We start from the raw sequence: 22,979 nt of genomic DNA on the forward strand, positions 1-22,979 counted from the left end.
AGAGGGATGACTGTAGCAGTGCGCCACTCAGTAGGGACAAAACCTGAGGTAAGGCTGTGACTGAACAGGGTACACAGATGTGGTGCCAGTTTATTTTGTAGTTCATGTAGAAAACAGCTCAGGATATTCTCAGGTCCCATGGATGCTATAATCTTGGCCTTGGGCAATGCAGCTTTTACCTGTGCTGCAGAAATGATGGGTAGTTTACCTTTTTCCAGTATTATGATTGGTCCTTTTGGGAGTGAGAGAGAGGGGTACAGTTGGCACTGAATCTGTTGGCCAATACGTTGGTAATTTCTGTTGGCTCAGTGTAGGAGGTACCATTGTGCAGTAACTCAGAGCAAATCTGAACAGTGCCATGGAGGTTCTTGATACAGCTATAGAAGGCTTTGTGGTTGTTTTTTTGTGTCTGGCACAATTCTGCCTTCATAGCTGGCTTTAGAGGATTTGATAAGAGATCTCAACTTTTTGTTGAGGCTAATAAAGGAGTTTTTCCAGTCTTGGGACTTCACCTTTTTCTGCAACAGTTTATTCCTTCTGTTGTAAAGTTTATTGATGGCTAGGGACCACCAGATTAGCTTCCTATTTTTGGACGAGAGAGTGTTGGTTCCATTAAGTATGGCTAGTTCCATGCATTTATGTACGTGGTCGTACAAAGCATTGGTGTATGATTCAGCTTACATGCAGTTATTTTCCATTGGCATGGGTGCTGTGAAGTTACCCATCTCTGCTTTTAGGAGCCCAAAGTCAGCTTTGGAAAAGTTTTTCAAGGTGGTTACCTTTGCGGGGTGTGTGGGTGAGATATGAATTTCCATGGTGATTAGTTTGTGGTCAGATCTAACCAAGGAAGAATTGACTACTGGTGTAGAGCAACAGTCACCCATGTTAGTGATAACCAGGTCAAGCATGTTGCTTCCTCTAGTGGTGGTTAGAATGAGCTGGTCCAGGGCAGTTGAATTCATAAATTCTAGGAAGCACTGGTCCAGTGTATTGGTACTTGAGTAGTTTTCCCAGTTGATGGAGGGGTAGTTGAAGTCTCCTAGTATGAGAGTATTGGGCTGGATCTTGATTGATTACAGGGTGCTTAGGAATGTGGAGTATCAGTCTAAGGAAATGGTAGGGGTCCTATAGAAGGCTATGACCTAAATCGCCATCTTACCCAGTGTTAGTTGTATCTTAAGTACCTCAGATGCATTATGCTGGGCTACTAGTCTGGAGGTGTGCAAGTCCTTTACGAATATGGAAACACCACCATCCTTGGAGCTTGATTTGTGTATTATGCCAGTCTCCATGCAAATGCTGGGGACAAAAATTGAAGGCTTTTTTGGGCCATCTGTGTCCATAGGTATTATGTGTGTTTCAACTTTTTGACCAGATTAAATATTTGAAAAAGTGATAGATAAGACAGTGGTGAAAATGGGAGGTAAGCAATGGGAAGCATATGGCAGGAAGAAGAAAAGAATGTGAAGGATGGTGGTAGGAGAGCACAATTGCTATCCATTTCTTCACAAGATAAATTTATACTTGTAAATATAATTTGACGACTTTAGATATTCACCACATCAGAGTTTGGTGACCACAACTATATATAATTGTATGGTCAATTGGGCCAAATCAAGTGTGACAAGCAGACACATAGGTGAAATGGAGAGCTATGCATGGGGTGTAATTTTTTGGTGAGACAGGTGCCAATTTTTTTTATTTACTTATTTGAATTTGGACTGTTGGGGAAGGTATTAAGGTGTAAAAAGGTAAGGTAGGTTAGGTTGGTTAGGTAGCAGGCACAGAATTACAGGACATACAAGACTGTCAGAGATGGTGATAGAAACAAAAGGTTGGGGGACACCATGACTGAAAAAAAGGAGGGGGCATTGATGTTGTATCTTCATCCAGGATGAGCACAGCGAGAATCTAGTCCTCACCCTCAGAACTGTTATCCCTGTCTCCTGAAGCTGATCTCAGGTCACTGCTTTGCAATTTGACATAGGACATTTTCTCCTCTGACAATTTTGGCACCAAGGCCCCTTTCCATGATGTCATATGCCATCCCCTGACAAGTAATAAAATATTCCACTGCCACTAGTACCATTTACAGAGGGTAGGACTGCACTAGTACCTGGGCAGAGTAACGTGATGCAGTTAGTGCAGGTAGTGCAGGAATTAATGGAGGCAATGTTGACAGGTTGGGACCCAAATGTGTTGGTTGCCTGTGTGCCATTGGTGTTGCCATCACAGTCACATGTAGAAGTATGGCAGGCCAAAAATCAGTGGCCAATTTAGCTCTGTATGCTGGTGGTCATTTGTGCTGCTGCAGTAGCAATGTCTCCCTAAAAATATACAAATAAGAAAGAGAGATATGGTGGGGAGGAGAAACGTATATAGTAACATCAATACTTAGTCAGACACAGAACTATGGTAAGCTTTGCCACATCCAGATAGGTTGTGATGTATAACTGTGTCATAAAATACTTCAATATCACGCTATTCTATAAATTAGGTGAGCAACTATTTTCTCATGTACATCTTTGTCTCCAGTTATTTCTTCAGGAGCTGTACAGATCACAGAAGAGACAAAAAAAAACATAATGAATAAGTGAATTGCTAAGCCATACTATATTACTGACTGGTGATGGATCACTATATTTACACAGTTCAGGGATGTTTGCAGTCCTACATTCATCCTCCCATTGGCTCAGGAGGTTCTACTTGTGCCTCTTCATGTCACAATAATAATGATGATATTGTTCTCCCATGGCCCAGTGCTTGGAACATATGTTATACTGGAGACAGCCATGACCAAGCCATTCCAAGCCTCAGCCTTGTACTGAGACCCTGTTTAGTTTCCATGCAGAAGCCTACAGCTAAGTTGATTTACAACTATCTGTTAATAAATCAATTCCCCTCTACCCTGTACTTCTGTGCTGGCTTATAATCTTAGAGTACCTTGTAATTATTGTAAAGTCATTGTAAATATTTCTACATGGCTACTTAATCACTATATTACATGTAAATGTATAATAATATGATTGTTTGGTTAGTATGTATCTCTAAATTCCATTAATCTGTACATATCTTATGCTTATTTGCTTTCTATTCTGTTTTTGTACACTACTGTTTGTTTTGCAAATACCGCCTGTATTTACTATCTATTTTTAAATTGTATGTATTATTAAACTAACTATCTTTGTGGAGCTTTTCTCCCTTGTCTCCACTGAAAAATTGATTATTTTGGCCCAGTGGGCTTTCCTGGTAAACAAATGCCAATACATAAATAGATAGTGGTTTACAAGAAGTGCCAAAAAAGATCCCAGATTCCTCTTCATGTCACCTTAGGGTTTGAAGGCTTGTGCCACTCTACTTTTACCAATCATTTCGCCTGAAGGCTAGCCAGGAATAATGCAGTGAATTGGTACCCAGTTCAGGTCTCCCATGTGCCAGCTTATGTAAAATGATGAACAACGTTGTCAAAAGCATTAGCACAACTGAAAGCACACAAGGAGCCTGTCAGGGAAATTGGGCATGATTCTTTCAAAATACACTGTAGCTGTGAAATATAGCAGTGAAACATGACCATGTCCAATGCTTACTTTATTAACACATGTTCTGCTGTGAAATCCTCAAATGGTTTAGTGCTGGTTAGAGATAAAATGCTATAAACTGGGACATAATGGGTTGAAGGAGTACATACTTTGACCAATACCACCTGGGATTCAAACCAATGACTAAAAAGAAGACTGAAATGCTAAATATGTTTAGTAACTTAATGTCACTGGAGAACTAACATCATGAGGTTGTAAGCTATATAATGATGACAAACCTCTGTTTGTCTTTCACCTGTCATGTTACTTGAGTTATATGTACAAGCCAGTATTTACTTGGACAAAACAATATTATATACATTTATTGGCATGGCCAGAATAAAACATGTTTGGGTCGGTGCCAAATATATTTTATATGCCATACTATCTTGTGCAACTAATACCTATCATTGAATCATATTTTCCAATTACTCTTGTGCGTGGTATACATTTAGAAGTGGTTTAAATTAACAATGATCATCGTTATGCTTATAATAGTGGACATTATTATTGACTTGTGTTTCAAACATTACACACAACTGTGTGCAAATGTGAATTGTGTAATCATCAGTTTAACTTCATATTAAATTCCTAATAATCCTTCTGTGACACTACTTATTTTACTCCTGTGTAAAGTTATCTGTAAAATATATCTGAAACTTGCATTACCTTTGATATTTCCCCAAATGTAATGCGTTAACATCTTCAGTCACAGAGAAAGTTACATGACATGTGCATTTTCTGCAGTCAGTACTCAGAGTGCTGATGGAAGAAGTGCCAGTCTCATTTGCACTACTGATAGCATTCCAAATTAAATTTCTTAGCTTTGCCTTGTAAAGTGAAACATCATTTACAGCTAGTGACCACTGACAGTCATATAGTCTGCATTGCCAAGTGACAGACAAAGGCAGAAGATTAAGAAAAAGAATTCTAGCGGTATGCATATTTACTCAAGTGGTGCCCCTCTAAAATATGTAGCATTAAAGTCAACAGCTATTTCAGTAGCCTCGAACATTCACTAATTTAACATTTGTTTTCCAGTTGCATTTCTTTCACCCATCCATTATGACTTCATGTAATGACACTTCTTAATGAAGGGACCATGCAGGATATTACATAACCTCATTTGATACAAAGCATATTCAAGCAAAAAGTATATCTTTATAACTGCAATGTACCAGTTTAATGAATACTACTGCCAGTGCCGGCTGGTGACTTCAAATCAAAGGGGGGCTGCAGGAGATAGCTGAATGGGTGGGGTCAATGGGAAGGGGTGTGGCCAACTGGAAAGGGGAGGAGCTATGCTCAAAACCACAAAAAACTAACTTTAATTAAATATGCTACCCTGGGTGCCAAACCCTCATTATGAGAGTCCAATCAGGACAAATGAAGTATAAAAGAATAAAAAATATTTCAATGCATTGGCTGCATGACAGCTTACTTAATATCTAGATGGAAACAAAAAGGTTGTGAGGCATGAAAAAATAAATTACTTTTTAAATACATTACTGGAATGCCAGTCAAAATCAAGTATGAGAAAAACAAACAGCACTCAACTCAAACCGCTTCTCCTTGCACTGCAGTTCTAATTATAATTTATATTCAGCTTTATTAAAGTACCAAGTAACATGCTGAAAGTAGCAATCTCTGTGATGCTCTCACTTGTAAAAAATGTTTCTTATCCAAAAAAGACCTGCTGCCCGACAACTATCTACTTGTTTCATGGGGAAAACATGATCAAAGTAAAAAATGAAAAGCAAACAAGTTCAAGATACATTGCTTAAAGGATTACTGTACAGGTTATGGACCACACATGCATGGCATTCTGTTTAGTTTATGGGTAAAGCCCTCAGAGATCACTGGAAGTCTCCAACAAGTGTAATAAACTTCTTAAAATAATGTAATCCTGTCCTTTATTACAAATACTGTCATATGCATTTCAATACCCAGCGCTTATACATTATCTAGTTAAGTATTCTCTGCATAGCAACAACAGAAAGGATTTCAATGTTGGCAATTCTTTAACATTATGATTATTAAAGCTTACATGCATGTTATGATCTCAGACAAGCTTACCTGATGGTCATTAAAGCATTGCTACTTAAAACACAGAGCAACAGGCACTTTCTGAATAATAAGCATAAATCAACAGTACAAAAATATGACAGAAACCAGACCATTCTGCAAAATCAAGAACAGATGAAAAGCCGCTGTAGTACTTGTGTTTACCTTGGATGGGGGGATACCCTGCACATTTACACCTTGCACATTTACACTGCATAACTGCTCCTTGCCTTGCTTGGACACATCCAGAGTCACTACATGGGGGAGTGGGGTGCAACAAGTATGTCACAATTTGAAATGTCTCTGGCTGACTGTGATGGCCCTGACACATTTATCATACCTCTCAACCTCATAGCAAGAAATCTGGACAAAGCCATACATAGAAGTGGGACAAAGGTCAAAAAATAAGGACAATTTTTAAATATTGCTCTTATAAACTTAGAAAGATAATGGAATTGGTCTTGCATTAGTATGAATTTTCTGAAGGACATGAAATCTGAAACTCAAATGTCTCATTATTTTCTAACTTCAGTCTTTAATGATTTACCACTAATTTGCCAAAAAAACACAATTTTATGAAAAATTTACCAAAAATGTGATGCATAAATGTAAAATAGCTACACAATACAGCTGGGAACCTGTCAAAGAAGGGACACCTTTTTAATATTAGTACTGCTAACTTGAGCAGCTGACAAAATAAAAGAATCTACATGCATTTCTGAAATAAAAGTAATCTATAACTGATTATTACAGTTATTTCTTAATTGTAAACCCTCTATGTTTTCTTCCAAAATTGCTATTTTGCGGAGGAATTATTAGGGCAAGTGCAACATATTGAGCCAAATTTGGGGACAGTTGAGAGGTTTGGCTATGCCTAATTCTATAAAGCAATTTATTTGCATGTACCTCTCAACCTGTTAATGCAATAAATCTGGACAAGGCCAAATATATTGGGGGAACATACAAACACTACTAAAAATTGCTCTTGTATAAACTAAGACAGTTGATAGAATAACAGGTCTTACTTTCGCATGCATTTTTCTGAAGGTTATGAAGTCTGAAACTCAGTGTGTCATTACATAGTGACTTCATTCCTAAATGATTTTCCAGAAAACCACATTTTATGAGGAACAAACCAAAAATAAGAAGCAAAAATGTATTCATTCTGTGAAAATCTGGACAGTTGGGAGGTATAGTTCAGCTGGGGCTGTCTGAGTTTGCCGCCCTTCCCCCTCACAAAATCATGGTCGAATGGAGCCCTCCCCCCTGCAGCCATTCCAATGATCCATTATTTGGCTATTCCACTCCATTTACCATAAACACTAATGTGCATATTGCTTTACTTCTATGATGATTTGGATTTCATTTGAAAGTTTTATTTTGCATTTTACAGCACAAACACTAAGACATATGCTAAACAAAGCAATGCAGTCTCACAATGAAAACCGGCTTAACATTAAAACTTCTCTGCCCTTGAAACTCACATTCAATGAAACAGCATTGAAACCCACATTCAAAGAAAATACATTTTGCCAGTGCCAGATAAAGATTAACTTTGGGCTGTTTTCAAATCATAGGCCCCTTGCACATGAAACATACATGTGCTCTTTGATACACCTTCCTGATTGTACTAAATTATATTCCTTGTACAATACAGTACAGTTGTTAGATGGCATTTTAAATTTATTGTTTTGAACATTTTTCCAGTAAACAATGAAACAAAATGACAAAACTACCCAATTCAGAACATTTCCATCATAAAAGTCTACTCAACCTTCTACAGTCCACCAGTATCAGTAAATATGCACAATCTCTGAAGTAGTAAAAGTCATCTAAATAATTCCACATTAAAGAAATCTGTAACAGTGAAGAGGTTGCTGCTAGCAAACAACTTTATATGTCATTGTTTATTCATCTGCAAATAAAGTGCCTGTTGCTCTTGAGGAATAAATTGCCTGTGTTGCATGCATTAAAAAAAATGATAAGCTAGTAATATTGCAATAGGAACTGTATGGCAAACTGATAACAGGTTCATAGTTACTACTCTAGGTATCTTTGCCAAAAAGGACTGCAGCATCCACCCACTTTACAACACAATACAGTATCAGTAATGCATTTATCTACTGTGGGAGTAGAACCCACAGCCTTCTGCATCAAAAGCAAGTACACTACCTGTTGTGCTATTAACAATGCAAGCAGAATAAGCAGCACTAAAGTTTTGTTCCCCTGCAGCTCTCAGCTCCTTGTAAAATCTACTCGACAAGCAATTGTATCTCTGAACTTTGCAGCACAGGAAATCTGGAAAAAGCTGACATTTATCGGATGGGACAAAAGCCCAAAAACCAGGGACACATTTTAAACATTGCTTGTATAATGTTGGAAAGTTGATAGAATAAAATGCTGTGTTACCACCATACATTTCACTGCCACGTCTTTAACCCAGGAGACCCTGTGCAAAACAGTCAGAGAAACATACCACTATGCCAAATCAGCTGTTTTGTGAAACACAGGAAGACGAACTTAAATGGCTACCATTTAGTGAATTCAGTTCTCACCATAGCTGTCAACCTTTTGGCACAAAGCACCTGAACAAAGCCAATAATGGAGGAATACAGCCCCCAAACATATTCAGTGAATTCAGTTTTCACTATAGCTCTCAACCTCTTAGCAAAAAAACATGTGGACAAAGCCAGTAATGGGGGGAATACAGCCCCCAGACATTCAATGAATTCAGTTCTCACCATAGATAACTCTCAACCTTAGCACAAAATACCTGGACAAAGCTAATAATGGGGGAATACAGTCCCAAAAATAGGGACAAATTTCAAATATCCATGTTATAAACTTAGACAATTGCTAGAATAAACAGTTGTGTGTTACCATGTACTTTCTGAAGAATATGAAGTCTGAAATTCAAATGCCTGTTATTTTTAAACATTTAACCAAAAAACTAGTCTGACTTGGAACATAAGACAATTTTCAGCAGTGCAGGTAGAAATGCCAGACACATCTTTGTAAGATGGGAGAACGTGCAGACACCACACAGAAGGCACCCCAGCCAAGAATCAAACCCAAGAACCTGTAGCAATGCTACCAGTGCACCACTGCACTACAGACTTAGCAAGGAAAAATGTAGATACAGAAACCACAGATTTTATGAGGAACAGAACAAATGTTTTGTGTCTTTCAGCTTTTCCCGGTTAGGGGTCACCACAGCGGAACTCCGGTCTGCTAATGATTGGCAGTAGATTTTTACGTACTGGCTTGACGGGCCTAATGCACAACCTTCAATGAAGGAACACCCATTCACGCATATCGACACACAGAAGACGCTCTAACTGAGAATCGAACGGGCAACGTCTAACTGTGAGGTGACAACGCTACCGCAGCACCACCACCGCAGAACAGAACAGATATGAGGCAAAAATCTGCAATTTTTATTAGAAATGGTGGTGGATAGGGAATTCAGGTCCTTGCCACCTGCATGCAAGGTACAGGGTTCAAGCCTGAGTATCTCTACCCACCACCATTTGTTCTCTCTAGCCACCAGTATATAGTAACTGGGGCATTTCACACACATACACACACACACACACACACACACACACACACACACACACACACACACACACACACACACACACACACACACCCACCCTTTGTTCAGCTGTATAAAAGCCCAAACTCCAGCCAGTGATATAAAGCCTTCACCTACCAGCCCAAATTCCAGCAACTGAACTAACACCTAGCCGGTTTCATGAAGTAATCCAAATCCAGTGAATGAAGCAAGCCCACAATCCGAACACCTACCTGAAGCCTTTGTCCAGCAGTAATCCACGAAGCCCATGCACTGACAGTCCCGCGAGAGCAGCTCAGTCCTCCTCATTGGTTCTGACTGCGGCTGAAGCAGTCCGGAGCTCCTCAGTTCTGTGCAGTCGTCACTGCACAGATTCCTGGTATCTCACAGCAATGATTGCTGGGTACCTCTTTGTCCATATCCAGACTGCTGATAAAGGCAGTCTGAGTTGTCTGCGCATGTGCAGAGGATTGGGACTCGTGATTTTTTTTTCTTCTGTTTTTGTTTTTTTGTTTTACAGATTTTTTTTTTTTGTTTTTTTCTAGGTGGGAGTGCTGCAGTCCGGCAGTCCAATCGCACGAGCTGCCCCTGACTACTGCTGACATATTTATATTGTTTTCCATTAGTCATCCATTCTTCTACATCCATGCTGTTGTTTTTATTGCCTCAAACTTTATTTCATATAATACTTGTTATATCCTGCATATAAAATGTGTTATTACTAATAGAAAGTATGTCAGGGTCCAACATGACAACAAATTGTGTAACTAGGAATAGAAAGTTAAAAATATCAAAAAGCGGTTAGCAGACACACTGCATTATTATTCCTGTTAGTCAGATCTTACTGCATTGACATCTACCACAAAGAAAACAATAGGTATATTTTCTTCACTAATTACTATCCAGAATGCTGAACAAAGCACTACTGATGTTTTTTGCCATACAGAGTGAACTGTTGTTCACTGCAAGTGACCACTGACAGTCTTTGTGAAGCAACTGCAAGCAGTGTACAAAGGAAGAAGCCCCCCAAAAAAGACAAAAATAGCTTAAATTGTCTGTGTGTGTGTGATGTTTTCTCAACTCTGTTGTCTTATACCATGAAAATATACATATTAAAGTTCACTGCTTTCACATAAATAGAACATTGAAACCATGGCATTATTAAGACATTTTTAGATGGTTTACATTATTTGCCAACTATACAACTATACATACATATTCTGAGAAGGAGAAAGTACAGTACATGTACTGAAGCTGTGATATTGTATGACTTTAAGAGTCCAAGATTAAGCATGTTCTCACACTTGCCCTTTGTTGTTTCACAGTAGATGTCAAGATGAAAGGGATATTTGCACCAGTTAAGCTAATAATTCCTTACACAATGCTAACAAATGTTTGCATTACAACCATTGAAGGTTGTGCACACCAAACTCCTTGGAGTCGAGATCGACTGTAATATGAAAATTGACATTCATATTTCCCAGACCATAAAAAAGTCCATAAAAACATGGTCTGCTATACAGAAATAAAAAATTCCTTACAAAACACACAAAATTAACCATTGCATGTACTCATCTAATATCTACCCTACTCTATACCTTCCCTATACTCACAAATTTGAATAAGACTGAAACTAACAAAGTCAATATCTGCTAAAATAAAATAGCCAAGTTTGCCACTGATTCTCCCTTCAGATCGCACCATTACTCATTCCTTAAACAACTTAACTGGCTAGAGCTACCACATCGTCCCCTATATAACCAACTGATCTTTGCCATACACTTCTTTAACAACCTGAAAAAACCCTGCCCTGAAAAACCTAATTCTCCCATACACTAATAACAGACCACTCTGGACTAGTAACAGGCAACTCCTACAGGTAACAAAGCCAATAACGCAGCCAGTGATTCCCTCTTCTCCAACTTCATATCTATAAAATGGAACTCACTCCCTCATTGAATATTATCCCAGTCTTCCTTACCCCAATTTAAATATATGTTGAAATCTCACCTGGCTGATTTTTGGCTATGCTCCTGTACCAGCCCTGGTAAACCTAACCCAGTTATAAAGCTAACTAATCCACTGCATCTACCAACCTACCTAACTACTAACTCCACCCTTCACCCTTCTCATACTTGGTCTCACCTCATCCTGCAATACTAAATATTCTGCAACACTCAATACACTATACTTAAAATACACCTCTAACCTCTGATCTGCACTCACTGTACCCAACTGCTTCTTTCCTTACACCCCACAGCTAACTGTTTCCTCACTCTCACACCTTCCCAAATCTGTGGTATATATTTTCCTTACCAAATGATACTAATCTCAAACTGTAATTGCTTGTTTTCATTGATGTATCATATGTTAATTGAATTGTAATTTGTACCTACTGTTATTGTACTTGTACCTTAGTTGTGGACCTTTTCTCCCCGGGCTTCCACTGAAAAAGGACATGTGTCCAGTGGAATTTCCCAGTCAACCAATGCAAAATAAAATAAATAAACTGGGTTGGGTCCAGTGTCTGGAAGTTTCCTATGTCATTACTCATCATTTCCATGATATTTTTTTCCATGGCTTTACATATGAGATTAGAGAGACTTATGTGTTTGTAGTTTCCAGCTTCTGTAGATGGCCCACCTTTGTACAGAAGGATGAATGTTTCTTTTCTCTACTCATGAAGCACAAAGCCTATTTGGCAGCTATACTTAAATACTAATTCCAGAGGACATGATAGGTCATGTTTTATGCTATTTAGAAGGCATCCTGAGATATTTTCTGGGCCCACTGATGCAGTCTTCTTGGCCTTAGAGAGAGCATTAAGGACCTCTTCCCTAGTGATAACATGGGGAGTTATATTTCTTGGTATTTCCTGAGGGAAAGTTGAGAGGGAGAGAGGGTAAAGTTGGAGATGATTTTATCAGCCAGTTGGTTTGCTAAATTTTCTGGCTCATAATAAGGGTTCCATTTACAATATGCTCTGTACATGATTGTGTATTGCCTTTGAGGTTGTGGACATAGCTAAAGAATGCCTTACAGTTGTCCTTCACCTGGGAGGCCAAATTTACCTTACATTTGGCTTTGATAGACTTGATTTGTCCTTTGAGTTATTTCTTTATTTGCTGAGAGTGATTTTATTCTGCTGGATGCTGCACCTCCTCTTCTTTTATTTTCTCTTCTTGTTTTGTTTTATTGTTATCACAGGTGAGCCTGGGATTGGCACTGTGGAGTTCCTACTATCTGATGTTAGATTATCTGTAGACGCTGACAGTAATGGCAGTGATGAAGAGTCACAGTCTGGAGATTAAGTGGGTGAGTCTGAAACTGAGTTTATGGCTCCCACATCCCCTACCCAGAGTCTAGATGCAATCCATATGCCTACGTATACCCATGACACAGAGCTATCTGAGATAGGATAGGTTGACACTGGTGATCAGGCATTGTGGTTAATTCAGCTGTAGAGCTGGCAGAGTCACCCCTAGCCATCGTGATGTTGAAGCACAACACAGAGGTGGTGGTAGAGCTGCTCAGAGGAGGCATGCTTTCTTCCTTTAACCTGATGTTGTTGTGTCAGTGTGTGCCACACAATGCATGTGTATAGCTGCCACAGAGGCACAGGCAAGTTCCACCAGGGCCTTGGAAAAGTTAGTCAGAGTACTGCATGTCATGCGTTCTGATGTGTGTTTGTGAATGCCTGAACCATGTGGGTGCCTCTTTGAAGTGGATGAATGATACACTGGATCTTGTAGTATCTGTAATGGAATGTCTGCTAGAGGAAGGTCAGCATGAAAGTGTCCAGAGAGCTGCTTCATCTTCAGGTGTTCTCCAATGTTGCCAGGCCAGTCCCTGCTCCCATTATGGCACAACTTCCACTGCACTGTCAGTGAATGAGGTGTCCACAGCCAGTCGTGGTAGACTATGTGGCTGTTGTTGTGGATGACTGTACTTGTGATGAGACCTCTTCCAGCAGACATCATTCATGTTCAGGTAGCACCCCAACTTCTTGCCAGAGTTGTGGAACTAGCAGTTCAACCCCCAGTAGTAGTTCATATGGTCAGGGGCAGTGACAGTGAATGAATCCTCTACTATGCCCAGTGCTCACACTTGTCCAGGATACCAGGGCACAGTGCTAGCAGAACTGCTTTGATTGTGTTCCTGCCAAGCTGCACACTGTTCACCTCATCTTAACCATACCATTTCACACATGCACACACACACACACACACACACACACACACACGCACACACAAAATGATTTACATCTGCTGCTACTGGCCATGGCATTAGATATTTGCTGTTTATCTGATTTCTCACTCACACACAGACACTTCTATGGTTCAGACTTGCCTTGCAGTAACTCCTACTATCACTCCTATGCAAGTGACGATGATTGTGCCCTGCCCTTTGCAGATTTCTACTTGAGTTAGGGTTGCCTATACCTGATGTACAGTATGATTAGATAATGCTTTCTTATTCCAATATTTGTTTTAATAAAAATGACTGTACTGTATTGCACATTTTTGTTACGCTGTGCTAGTTAAAATGCTTATTAAGCCTGTAATCAGAATAGTATTTGTAGTCGCATTTTTAGGAATACCGACGTTCTACTGAAATACTATAGTATTACTTATAAATTATTGCTCTCTCAACAATTTTTTCAGATGATGCTGAGATTGCCCAGTCACTACTGGGGTGTCTAAGATGGGCAACTTGTATGCATGATGCACAGCATTGGAAAGGCCAAACATGTTTGGTCAATGATTACTTTATTTTATTAACCAACTGGACTACATATTCCTAATATTTTTTTCCTGCTAATGTTATATTTTATATTTGTTAGAGATAAGAAGGTATGCTTGTTCCCGTACTTATGACTGTGGCATTTCAGTTGACATTGGGGGTAGTTTGAAATGGGCCTACTTTTGGCTTCATGTGCAGACTGCTTAAAACATGCTGCTAAAATATTTATTATTTCTATTGCATATATATGTCATGAGTTAATGCTGATATTTTTGGACATTTGAGTGATATTTATCTTACTGAAATCCACTGCTTGTATATGAGGGTAATAATTTAATTGTCTTCTTTACAAGTTCATCACTTACTTGCTGCCAATACAAGTTGTATATTCTGGAGTTGACTCTCTTTGATGCTCCCAGAGCACAACCATTATATGGACAAGTAAAGGCTGCTACTTTTGAATGCATCACTTTTACTGTTTGTATGCATCTGGCTTACATTTTCATTTATGTAATGAGTGAGTGCACTTTTCTCTGCCTCTTAGCCCGGGCCATAGCACTTTGTGCAAGCCTCTGTCTGCCAGGATCATTCCCAGCTCCTGGTTCTTCTTCAGACCCCTCACCTTTATCTCCTGTCTCTGCTGGCCTTGCTCGAAGTGCTGGGACCTGATGGCTTTGGGCATTTTGCCCATGTTGCAACTATTTTTTAAGATTTATATTATGTAACATTACATAGACTGTAAGTATTTTGGCTAAGGTAGCTGCTCATACTGCACGGCACATCTAGATGTATATAGACAGCAAAAATATTGACTTTAGAACCCAGATACACTCTCCAACATATTGCTAGCTTGAGCATGTGCTTCATTGCAACCTTGCCTAGTGGAGTTGTGTGGATTTCTCATGGGTGTCATAAGCAAGGTTCCAGTGTATAAGCTGCATTGCCCACTAAATGGCCTTGTGGGAGGTCACCACTATAAAACCTTAGCTACAGGCCACAGGTGTGTGATGTCTGGGAGCTGTGGAAACTGACAGGATTACCTGCACACACATTACAGATGATCCTGTTTGTATTACAGACTACCTGACAGTTGACAGAGTGGTATCCTTTTCTGTTGAGGTAGCTTCTTCCTCTTCACCAGGTGGAACTTTTATTTCAATATGTGCACAGTCTATTAACTCTAGAACCTCAAGGAAATGGGCTATGGCATAGAAATGTTGCATGGGGCTAGATCTTCCATGTGTGGTACATGGCAACCAGATATGGTCCCTTACATGATGCAACATTGTATTTAGAAATTGTAATATTTTTGAGGCTGAGGCCTGTGACACCCCTAATATATCTCCTGCAGGTTTCCGAAATGTTCCTGTAGCTATTATAGGTGATACTACACATACCTTTGTTTCCACTAGGATGGGTTCTCCGTGATTTCCCAGGTTCCTCATCTGAGGGTGACAGAAGTGCAGATTTCCTCTGAGGTAACCCTGTCAACCTGAAGCACTCTCAGACATTGTCTGGCAGCAGCAGAACCTTGTATTAAAGCCTGTTGCACGTGCAGATTAATGACAGCAGCAACAACCTCTAACATTTGTGGCTGTTCTCAAAAGAGTTTTGGAATTGAGGAGTAAAGGGAGTGTGGTGTGCAGGCAGGTGTTTTATATGTTCCTAAATTACTCTGCCATGTTGAAATACTTAATTAGCATCTAGTACAGCCATTTATGCCTTCACTGGCATATTCTGCCACTTCTCTTTGCCTTGGTGCTGTGTACAGTATGAGAGCTGAGCATGCTCACTGCTGTGTACAATGAAGAGAGCTGCTTATTGAATTAGAAACCACATGCTCACTGCTTAGCACAGTACACAGAGCTGCTTAATGAATCACATACAACATGGTCACTGTTGTGCACAGTACAGAGAGCTGCTTAATGCATCACAAACAGCATACTCACTGACAAACAGCATACTCACTGCTGTGTACAATGCTGAGAGCTGCTTAATGAATCACAAACAGCATGCACACTGCTGTGCACCATACACAGCACTGTTTAATGAATCACAGACATCATTCTCGCTGCTGTGTGCAAGCACATGTGCTTAGCACAAAGTACAGATTTTCATGAATCCACACAACAATCTTGATAAACATACAGAATCTATATAGTTTATTATAGTCTACAAAGATATAATTATCATGGCCATTCATACTGACAGTCTTTTACTGCCTTATTTGGTATTCACTTATTTTTGTTAAATGAAAACCTCACTGGAAAATGGCACATGGGATATGACAAAGTCACATTTGGTACACATTGCCTTAACATGAATCAAAAGATTGAAATTTGTATATTTATTTTGGTACATAAGATTTTTGTGGTTTACTATCATAACCCTGAAGTCCACTTATTTGTTAATTCATGTCTCTGAACCTTATTGTCAAAAGTGTAAATTATTTCACATCCCCATTTCGAACCACATTGTAAGATTATGCTCAACAAGGTTTTAAGGTTGAAAGTAACTTTGCTACAAATATGCAACATAAATAAGGAATAAAATAATGCTTGCTTAAATGCAGAAACAGAGTTTAGTAATATGTGATTAGCATCCATACTAAATGACTGTGGCTTAAAAAAATAAGGAACTTGCTTATGAGTGTATTACACACACATCAAGAAAGCTGACTTCTTACAGACATGACAATAATGTAATTTGCTTTCTTTAAAGAACTGACAACAGGACATGTTTTTCTAAGAAAGTTTAAAAATATGCTTTTCTAATTCACAAGGCGTTTCCTTGAAGACAGTTTACTTATCAGCGTTTGCACAAGAACAGATGTGTCAGCATTTGCGTCATCAAAGCAGTATCTTTCCAAAAGCAAGAGGGAATGTGTTTAACTAAAAATATATGTAAAGTCTGTATTAAATCTATGTTAGGGGTATTGGTAGGAACACATTTGTCCTGGGGTAAATGTTATTTTTCTCACATCATCCATACTATATGAGAAGTAAAGTAGAACATTTTCTGAAGCTGTAACAGAAAATCCAGCCAGCAAGACTGAGTGTCTTAAGAAGACTTCAAATCCATCACAGTAAGCATTAGAGTAACAGCACAGTGCTTTGGCACCATAAAATATTTTTTTTTCAATGACAAGCCTACCTGCATTCGAACACAAAGGGAAGGGTAAGCCCTGCAGAGGGTCACTTCAGTCAAATTGCAGTAACTAACAGTTGTACATATGTGTAAATCCTAAACAGAAGTATTCCAGTTTATGCAGCTTGCAGCAGTAAAGTTTTTTTTAGACATCTAAATCCAGTGAGACTAGTTCAGGAAAGTCACAGTGCCATAAATTCTCTAAGAAAAGGTGGGCATCTACTTTCAAAGCAGTCTGCTGCCTGTTGTGCTTCACCAGCTTCTCAAGTGACTTTGAAAAATTTCCAGCCATCGGCAAGAACAGCCTGATTACCTGTTTTCTTGCTAACTGGTAAGACTTTTTTCTGTGTCACATTTTTAGTATGGATGCTATTAGACAGTTTGCATGTTATTAGACAGTTTGGATGTTATTAGACAGTATGGGTATTATTACACATAATTCGTGTAGGAATAAACCAAACTTTAGTAAATTGCAATGTTGGTATACACAGCACATTAGTAAACCAAACTTTAGTAAATTGCAATGTTGGTATGCACAGCACATTAGTAAATGTAAAACCTTATTAGGGCAAGTTGGTAGCAAGGTATTATGGAAATGTATTACAATATTTGACTGGTATCTCAAAGAAAACCATGTGGAGTATGACAAATGTTTACTGTGTCAGTCAACAAAAATTGCATTTTATGTATTGTCATAAAAAAGTATTGCATGATATTGCTAAAACAATAGACTGTGAAGACAGATCTGTCCATGATAAAGAATTAACTAAGAGTAAAGTGTTTCCATTATATTCAGATGTTGAACAGTTATGTCTTGTCACCACATGTGAAAGTTTATTCTCAGAGTTGCAACAGGAGTCAAATCAGTTACTGACAGGACCTCTAGTACATTTTGTTACAAAAGAATGTAATAAACTTCTAAGAGACAGACACAATGAATTCAGGAAGTTTAGACAAGTTATACAAACATTGTTTTCAAAAGTGCATAGGAGTTTCAGATTCAGTAGAACAGGTTCCTGTGACATATCAGGCAGACCATGAAGAGACTCTTGAACAGCAGTTACAAGATAAAGGGGATAAATTAGCTGAGCTTAAGAGAACATTGGGAAAGAGCAGGAAACTACCGCTGATCTTTACAAAAGATATATATTTTATAATATGTTTGTGTTTTGAAAATGGTTAAGCATACATGGTAGGATGGTAAAATACAAATCATTCTCAAATGTTTAAAACTTCCATTCAATTAAAGCAAGATATTTATCAGTACTACAGTAAAGTAGAGCGTATGACTGCCATTCTCATAGCATAGTCAAAAGGTAAACAAAACAGTTCTAGTGTATAAAAATTAAATAAAAATAGTTAATGAGTAAAGATTTAAAATCACAACACTGACATGCATGTATTTTCTTTTCATACAATGCACAAGAATAACAGGCAGACAACAGCAAATGTAAATAATGTAACTATAAACATGTGTTAGTTAAGCTAATATCTATTTGGTTTTTACAATTTTTTTATAATTGTATAGTAAAACCACACCAAACAGTTAAAGTTCTGAATTTTAAAAATAAATAAAATCACAGATGGTAGTAGTCAGTCTTTGTAAAATGAATGACAGAGCAGTTACATAAATAAAAAAATACTAAAATCAAAAGTTAAAAAATATGTAAGCTAATTGTAAAATAATGTTTAGTTTGCATAGTTATGCAAATCACAAATATAATACAAAGTGTTTTGTAACTGCATTTTACTAACAGATGATTAAAGGAAAAATGCTAAAAGGGTTAACTGAAATGTGAGCTCAGACCTTTCTAGACTGGACGAATAGTTACAGGAAATGTTGAGCAGATAAGATAAGAAACAAGACTGATTGCCAGACAAGTGGCTTGAGTTTTTCTAAAAACTTATTGTTATTAAAACATAATTGTTAAAATGTTCACATGCAACATTATTTGGTAATTGTAATAAAATATCACAATTGTGCATAAATGTTAAAAGTAAAAAAAACTCAGTTACATCAAGTGTAGCCAGCAGATGGGTTATAGTATACATACATTTCAAATCAATTATACAGGAAGGTACAAATAACTACTATTAGAAGTATACAGCAAAAGCAACAAAAAAGAAAACAGCCAAAAAATGATCAAATCAGACAAAGGTCTATAGTTTAATAACCTAATAAAGGAAATGTATAACCAAAGTGTTGGGCTGACATACATTATAAAGCAAATTAACAATGGTGCAATACTACAGGGGGAGGGGTACTTTCTCAGTTTTACACTGACTGTGTGAGCAGCATTGCAAAAGGGTATAAAATAAAGCTACAGGAAGAAATAACTCATTCCTGCTTGACAAAACTCTTTCAGGGGGGAGGGAAACAGGTATTAGTGCATTAGAAATATTGGTAAACAGATTAAACCTGACAGGATAAGATATTTTACAAGTTGCTAATAGCTGTCATTCTAGTTATTATTGTATTATTTTGTATTAAATTGTATTTACAACCTGTTAAACTGTAAAGCTATACAAGAGATGACTTAAAATTGCTTTATTAAAGCTATACAAGAGAGAGTAAAGATATGTAAAAACTGAGCAAGAATGGTCAATATTTTTTAATATGTTTTTGGCAAGATAATGTTGGTATGCAAATAGCATAAATGTTTCTAATTTCTGGGTATGTAGTTGCCTCTGGTAGCAATTCCACTAGATACTTCCATAGAAACATAAGCGTTTTCCAAAATTTTGCTTGATGTTAATGTTACTAAATTTGTAAGATTGGACTAAGTGTACTTTACAGTATTTGTATCTACAAATACAAAAGAATTCAGTACAAATGAAATTAATGTCTAGCAATGAATATGTATAGAAAACCATGTTTTTAAAAAAAATGGGTCCAGGATAGCTACTAGATTGAAATGCATGAATATCAAACAGTCTGTGTAAATACATACTGTACAGGATACATTGTTCAAAAGTAATTTGTCAAGTTGTAATTTTATTACTAATTGTAATTTTAGCACTGTTTTTTGGACCAGCATTTTATCTGTACTTGTATTGGTTACCCCAGTTAAAGGAAAATTATATTAAAATATTGTACTCATACAGCTAATGGACTAATATGTACATAGCATTCTTTAAAATCATGTTTTTTTTTTAAATCCTCAAGTATTAAAAATACTGAAATAATTGCATTCAATCTAAGCCCAGTTCAGAACTTTATGTTCAGTTCGCTGTCAACCAAGATTTTAATGGGCAGTTCAGAGACATGACCACAATGTTATGGTTAAAATGACATTGAAACTGTATATTTTCAGCAGTGAATAAATGCTTGGAGTAGCACATAGTTTTTGTCTCTTATAGATATTAGTCTATCTCTAATTTTTTGATATAAAATAATCAATAAAAGTAAAGAGTTAATTCAACAGGTACAAAGAGTTAATAAAAGAGTTCTAAGTCATAAATTACATTCTGTGATTGCAAAAGAATAAATTAATCAAGTTAAAAAATAAAAGTAAAGCAGGCACAGCCCATAACTGATGAAATATTTTCACAGAATGGTCTGTAAAAGAAAAAAGTTGTTAAATACATTCAATTTTAGTAGTAATACTTGATATAATTGTATTAACTATGTAAAATTGTATTTTGAATTGTGTATCAAAAGAAGACTAAAGATTTTGTTTCTTAATGCATTTTCTATATAATGTGATCAAAAATACATATCAGTATAAAGTGTTTTGAGTATGTTTTAAAATAAAAGAGGGAATTGTAAGATTATGCTCAACAAGGTTTTAAGGTTGAAAGTAACTTTGCTACAGATATACAACATAAATAAGGAATAAAATAAAGCTTGCTTAAATGCAGAAACAGAGTTTAGTAATATGTGATTAACATCCATACTAAATGACTGTGGCTTAAAAAAATAAGGAACTTGCTTATGAGTGTATTACACACACATCAAGAAAGCTGACTTCTTACAGACATGACAATAATGTAATTTGCTTTCTTTAAAGAACTGACACCAGGACATGTTTTTCTAAGAACGTTTAAAAATATGCTTTTCTAATCCACAAGGAATTTCCTTGAAGACAGTTTACTTATCAGCATTTGCACAAGAACAGATGTGTCAGCATTTGCATCATCAAGACAGTATCTTTCCAAAACCAAGAGGGTGTGTGTTTAACTAAAAATATATATAAAGTCTGTATTAAATCCAGTTATGTTAGGGGTATTGGTAGGGACACATTTGTCCTGAGGTAAGTGTTATATCTCTCACATCATCTGTACTATATGAGAAGTAAAGTAGAACATTTTCTGAAGCTGTAACAGAAAATCCAGCCAGCAAGACTGAGTGTCTTAAGAAGACTTCAAATCCACCACAGTAAGCATCAGAGTAACAGCACAGTGCTTTGGCAACTTAAAATTATTTTTTCACACATTAATACCGATAGTCTGAAATTTGCTGTTATGAAAATGTGACCATTGGATTTTGTATCCCATTTGATGTTTGGTGATGCAGGTTCACTATGTTTACTTTCAGTTTTTAGCCCCTTTGAAAATATACTTCGATGTACCACCAGTGGACAAAGTGCACTTCAGGGTTATGATAGTAAACCAGTTTTTGTCTCCACTACCTCTATGGTGTAAAAACCATCTAACCTTATTCAAGGATGAGAGAGAAGGGGTTTGTTTAAAACTTTTGTGGTCTGCACATTCTAAGATGGACTGGTAATATCATAATGAAGGGGAACTGGGATTTTAATATTTTGACTTATGTTTTTTTTGAACAGCCACCACACTAAATATTTTAGATCACAACTTTGTTTATGTGCTTAGTAACATGGATTTCTTTGTCTTTTCTCAGGTTGCACATCGAGCTCAGCAAGAGAAAATGTGTAACAGCATTGCCAAGACTGCTGTTCTATGGCTGCTTTCATTTATAATTTATGGTCCGGCTCTGATTTTTTGGGATATTATCACTGGACAGTCACAAGTACCTTCTGACCAGTGCTTTGCTGAATTTACATATAGCTGGTACTTTTTAGTTTGCTTTCTAACTTGTAATTTTTTCATTCCCTTCTTCAGTGTGAGTTATTTCAATCTAAGCATATACTGGAATATCAGAAAACAAATTAAAAATAAGCAAATTAAAGAAATTAATAATTTGAAAATGAGGTCAAAAAGTGGAAGAGAAGAAACATTTTTGTCTTTTATAAAGTGTAAGCTTTCATTAAAGGAAAATATAGCTTGTTCTTCTATGTCAAAAGAATCTGCTATTAATACATGTTCTTGTAAATCTCTTTCAATGCAAAACATGGATGAAATTATTAGTGATGCCAGTAACAGGTACAGCTCATCAGCAGTGGATGAGCAGAAAATGCCACCTCAAATCTCTACATTAAGACTGTCGAAGGACAAAAAGATTGCAAAGTCCCTTGCTTTGCTTATTAGTATTTTTGGCATTTGCCAGGCACCATATACACTGTTTTCTATTATTAATTCACTAAGTTGGAGTGACATTGAACGTTATTGGTGTTGGATCACAGTGTGGATTATGTGGCTAAACTCTCTCATAAATCCTCTTTTGTATCCATTGTGCCATAGCAGTTTCCGAAGAGCATTCTGTAAAATATTTAACTTTAAATAAGTTATTATATGATGCATATACAATATGCAATGTATACATCCATAAATAACAGATTCTGTTTAGCATTTATTAAGGATAAAAAATTAGTATGTGCAGTGGTGTGCTACATCATTGAATTATGGGAAGAGCAGATTTTAAGATGGAGTTAAGGAAGACATGAAGACAAATGACTTAGGGGAAACTAGAAGCCACACAGAGAAAATACATGAGAGTAGGTTTGGAGTAG

At 37.2% G+C, this 22,979-nt stretch overlaps 1 protein-coding gene across 1 annotated transcript in view; it reads left to right on the forward strand.

The window, feature by feature from the left end:
* Positions 1 to 22,753, forward strand: part of LOC122797038 (histamine H3 receptor-like) — a 92,038-nt gene extending 69,285 nt beyond the window's left edge. Inside the window, exon 3 of the mRNA XM_044065812.1 lies at positions 21,971 to 22,753. Within this exon, the coding sequence (XP_043921747.1) occupies positions 21,971 to 22,753 (783 nt within the window). The remainder of the gene's footprint in view (positions 1 to 21,970) is intronic.
* The last annotated feature ends 226 nt before the right edge of the window (positions 22,754 to 22,979 follow it).

Source organism: Protopterus annectens, chromosome 3.part0 (genome assembly GCF_019279795.1).
Source record: "Protopterus annectens isolate FY-2018-M chromosome 3.part0, PAN1.0, whole genome shotgun sequence".
NCBI lineage: Eukaryota > Metazoa > Chordata > Ceratodontiformes > Protopteridae > Protopterus > Protopterus annectens.